This window comes from Saccostrea cucullata, unplaced genomic scaffold (assembly GCF_032062105.1).
Source record: "Saccostrea cucullata isolate Sc308-1 unplaced genomic scaffold, CSIRO_AGI_Scuc_v1 ctg6139, whole genome shotgun sequence".
NCBI lineage: Eukaryota > Metazoa > Mollusca > Bivalvia > Ostreida > Ostreidae > Saccostrea > Saccostrea cuccullata.
This window is the reverse complement of record NW_026928052.1, coordinates 25355-30271: the sequence shown is the minus strand read 5'-3', so window position 1 is coordinate 30271 and position 4917 is coordinate 25355. Positions and strand designations below refer to the sequence as shown.

Genomic DNA, 4917 nt, shown 5'->3' with positions numbered 1-4917 from the left:
CTTCTCTGGATCATATCTTTTCTCTCCTTGGCCCAATCTGGCTCATACTTCACCCACAGAGTGCTTTTGGGTAACCGGTGTGCAGTGACCTTGAACGATGTTTCTAGGTCAAAGGTCATAGCAGACTCATATGAAAAATCCTTGTTTGGAGCATTTCCTCTCTCTCCTTGGCCCAATCTGGCTCATTTTTCACTCACAGAGTGCCACTGGTCAGTGGATGTGTAGTGACTTTAATTGGTCGAAGTTTCTAGGTCATAGTCAGAATTAGCCTCTATGTTTAAAATATTTGCTTGGTGCATAATTTTTTCCCTTAATACCAGTAAATTTATATAACTGAGGATACAAGATAACTTATATCTGTAAAATTGCAGTATCTGTGAAGTCATACTAAATTACTTTCACTGTAGTACACAAATGTTCCTTTTCAAAATATACCTTTTAAACTTAAAGCAATATGAGCTGTATCTTTGAGAATTTTATTTTTATGGTAAAATGTGCTATTATGATCAATTTGTATGTAATTTAAACTTTTATGATCAATGAGCCCAAAATAAAGTTTAAAATTGTTTCAGAAGAAATATTTCTATACAACCGAATATACAGTTTTATATAAGAAATCATTATTGTACAGGGCGACAATAATTCAATTTTGCTTCAATCAAAGCTAATAAAAAAAATCCATTGCAAATATGAGCAACAGAAGTTTATAAATAATTTATCTTTCTGTCATTAAATTAGTTGATTACAAATTTTCAATAAAATTTTCAAATGTCAAACATGCAGCTCATATTGCTTTAACCTTACATTTTCATGTTCATTGTTGAAAGCGGGGCCCTTTGAGATGGTCACCATCTCAATGATATCTAGTTGGTAATTCTTATCATTCCTTTTGATTAAAGTTGTGATTTTTTTTTTCTTAAGGTATTCAATGTATAATGAAGGGATTTTGAATGATTTTAAATAATTCTCAACTACTAGTAGTTAAAACGCATTGCTAGAAAAAGAGAAAATTGAAATGAACCAAATTCACAAGACTGATAACATGTAAGGAGACGGTCATTTTGCATGTTTAAAAAGGTTTTGAAAGAGTTATTAACCCTTTATGAAAAAAAGGAAATTTCTGATTTCTCGAAATTTTTGCGGTAAATAATTTATTCTTATTTACATATTTACATTATTTATTTTCTTATTTAAATATTCTTATTAAGGAGATAGTCATTTTGCACGTTTAAAGTTTTGGAAGAGTTATTAGACTTTGATCTCTCAAAAAATTTATTCTATTTCATAGTTATAAAGAGGGAGTTTATGCATATTTTCACCAAGATATTTGTTTGAAATTTAAATTGCCTTTTACAATATCCGATAAAAACATACACTGTTCATAGACTTCAGTGTAAAATTCAAGGTGCAATTAATTGGACAAAAATTTTGTAAATTCCTTTGGTGGAGCATTTTTATTTGATAACATCTTTAAAATACGACCACGATTAAAAATATGGGATCATGCATTTACTATGTACAAAATATCGTCATTATACATTAAATACACTTTATCTTATTTGCATAAATTCATTAAGACAGAGAAAAATATTAATAGGCCTAATTTTGCTGCCAAGAAGGTTTCACAAAAATCAGACGAATCAACTGTATTTACAACAAAAAATGATAGTGTAACAAGTAAAAGTAATTTTGGTTTGATGAAAAAGGGATTAAAATTTGGAAACCTTAACATTTGCCACCTAATGCCAAAAATTGAAGAAATTAAAATTCTGCTTCAAAACAAACAAGATCTTAATATCTTAGGACTTTGTGAAACCTTTTTGAATGATAACATTAGTGATTCTGAGTTGAATATTGATGGCTTTGAAATGGAAAGGAAGGATCGCATTCTTAGGGCAGGTGGTGGAATTGTAGTATATATCTCCGATAATATAAGATACAAGCGTAGAACTGATTTTGAAATTGGTGATATTGAAACAATCTGGCTCGAATTAAATTCAAAAGAATTCTAAACCAGTTTATTATTGTTCAGCGTATCGTCCACCATCTGCTCCCTCCTGCTGGGCGGAGGACCTGGCTAGAGAGATTAACTGTGCCTCCTGCTGTGACAATGCAGAAATTATCTAACAGGTGACATTAATGTAGACTTATTCAAAGAACCGCCACAAAGTTGGACATATGCTTTAGAAGAATTTGATTTTTCACAATTAATTACAGCAGCAACCAGAGTAACTATACTTCAAGTACACTAATAGATCACTTCTACACCAATAAACCAGATAACATGTGTGAAGTAAATGTACCTTTTATTGCCATCTCTGACCATTACCCAATATGTGCCACTAGAAAAACAAAATGCATGCAACAAAGAGGAAAACACGTAGAAATAGAGTACAGAGACTTCAAAAAGTTCGATGAAAATAAATTCCTTCACGACTTAAAAGATGTAGACTTTAACAATCTCCTCCAGATGCATGACCCTAATAAAATACTGACTGAATTCTATGATTTATTTAATAGTATACTTGACCAGCATGCAAAGGTTAAAACAAAACGCGTAAAGAGCGAAATCCGCCCTAAATGGATGACACAAGAAATAAACAATGCTAGACATTTGAGGGACTCTTACCATAAAGAAGGAGATATGGAGAACTATAGAATTTATCGAAACAAAGTTAGTCTTCTTATAGACAAATCAAAATCGTCTTACTATAAAACAGCTTTTGAACAAAGTTCAAATCCCAAAGAAATGTGGAACTATCTTAATCAATTAATATGTAATTCAAAGAACATAACACCATCTCATGTGTTTTCTAATGGGGAAATTGTTGATAATTTACAGGATATTGCAAATACTTTTAATAACCACTTTACGGATATCTCTAATAAGCCTTTGATGAAATTCGCCTTAGTTGTCGATTATGTTCTCATATATTTTGGTAATTTTGTTACAAGTCTCGCCTTAGTTGTCGATGCTGAAATGGTCGGACTTTTGGTATCTGCTGTAGTAAGTGTTACAAGTCTCGCCTTAGTTGTCGATGCTGTTTTCATGGTCGGACTTTTGGTAGTTAATGTTACAAGTCTCGCCTTAGTTGTCGATGCTGTTCTCATGGTCGGACTTTTGGTAGTTAGTGTTACAAGTCTCGCCTTAGTTGTCGATGCTGTTCTCATGGTCGGACTTTTGGTAGTTAGTGTTACATGTCTCGCCTTAGTTGTCGATGCTGTTCTCATGGTCGGACTTTTGGTAGTTAGTGTTACAAGTCTCGCCTTAGTTGTCGATGCTGTTCTCATGGTCGGACTTTTGGTAGTTAGTGTTACAAGTCTCGCCTTAGTTGTCGATTCTGTTTTCATGGTCGGACTTTTGGTAGTGATGAGTTCCTCAGTTGTTGTTCCCAATCCCATGGTAGTTCTCAATTTGGTAGTTGTTTCTTTATCTATTTCAGATTAAAAAATTGAAAGTAAATATGTCATCCAACTTGATTTCATTTTTTATTCTTTTTTTTTTACAAATAATGAATTTCTGATATTGGTCATGTAAAACCACTTAATTATTAATTTCTTTATTTATATTTTATATTTAATCATAGTGATCTTTTACTATTTTCTTTATAACATAAATATATCTAATATTTTTATGATTTCTAGTATATTTTTTTATTTTCAATCTCTCTCTCTCTCTCTCTCTCTCTCTCTCTCACACAAACATATGTACACAAAGGTTCAACAGATAACTGTCTAATAAAACAAATGTCTTGTTTCTATATTTTTAGGCATTGATTCTTCTCCCCTTTCTTTGATCTAATTATCATTAGTTGATTCTGGGTTGATAAGAGACCAGACATTCCAGGTCAGAGCTGAGCTAAGCAAAAAAAATTCTGCTGTGTACTTTACACATCATCATTTTGAAGATGCCCTATTTTTTTTTTCAATTAGACATAATTAGATTTATCCAAGTATGTCTCTCTCATACCAGAATAGTCTTCATAATTTATAAAATAAAAATATGTTGATTTTTTTTTTTATCATTTATTTATTTCTACACTTGCTTGTTTAAAAAAAACCTTTTTGAAAATATCCCCGTTTCCTAAAGGTGAAGGTTAACGCGGTTCTACCAATGAAAATCAAGAGCTAGGAGATCAAGGTCAAACACTTGAAGCAATGATGGGAAATCTCAAAATGCAATAATGCTGATTGACACATTCACTGTTCAATACAATATTCAATCATACTTACTGATTGCACATCTGTGGTATGCTGTTCTTATATTGGGCAATGGTACATGTAGCAATGGCGGGGAAAATACGACCTCGACGTCGCATCTTCGAACGTACACTTCAGTCACACGATCTGTATGTATCCAGACACAATTCCGCCTAGCTTCTAGGCAGTTAGCAACATTCCCCACAATGCGACAATTGTCGCATTGTGCATTTACTAGGCCTACAGACACGATCATTGTAACTAAGCATGGTAAAATACGCGACCATGATGACGAGCGTGACTTTTTCCTCTCCATCTTGCAAGGCTTACTAAAAGCGCGCCAAATGACTTAAAGTTTGAACCCATATTGATTTTTTATTTCCGGATTTGAAATTGGAAAACGCAGTTATTATGGAATGTGTTTTATTAAATATATATATATATATATATATATATATATATATATATATATATATATATATATATATATATATATATATATATATATATATATATATATATATATATATATATATATATATATATATATATATATATATATGGATTCCTGATTAAATGATTTTAATGTTATTTTACATTATTCCCCTTTCTCTTTGATAAAATTATATTCAACAAGGAACAAGCTCGAGAAAATACCTTGTAACTTATGTAAGTTAACTGGAAAATAGATAACCTAATACTAGTCTCCTGGTAATT

The 4917-nt window shown here is 31.6% G+C and overlaps 1 protein-coding gene across 1 annotated transcript; it reads right to left on the bottom strand.

Moving 5' to 3' along the window:
• Positions 1-2021: 2021 nt before the first annotated feature.
• Positions 2022-4516, bottom strand: LOC134276270 (salivary glue protein Sgs-3-like). The gene is made up of 3 exons (XM_062758529.1): positions 4234-4516; positions 2953-3434; positions 2022-2099 (listed from the first exon to the last, which is right to left on the bottom strand). The coding sequence occupies exons 1-3, from the start codon at positions 4514-4516 to the stop codon at positions 2022-2024; spliced, it is 843 nt and encodes a 280-aa protein (XP_062614513.1).
• Between the last annotated feature and the right edge of the window lie 401 nt (positions 4517-4917).

Coding starts and splice junctions, on each gene's coding strand:
- LOC134276270 (XM_062758529.1), bottom strand. CDS start 4,516: ATGGAGAGGAAAAAGTCACGCTCGTCATCATGGTCGCGTATTTTACCA. Junction 3,435..4,233: donor ATACCACAGATGTGCAATCA/GTAAGTATGATT, acceptor AATCTGAAATAG/ATAAAGAAACAACTACCAAA. Junction 2,100..2,952: donor CGACAACTAAGGCGAGACTT/GTAACAAAATTA, acceptor TTGTCACAGCAG/GAGGCACAGTTAATCTCTCT.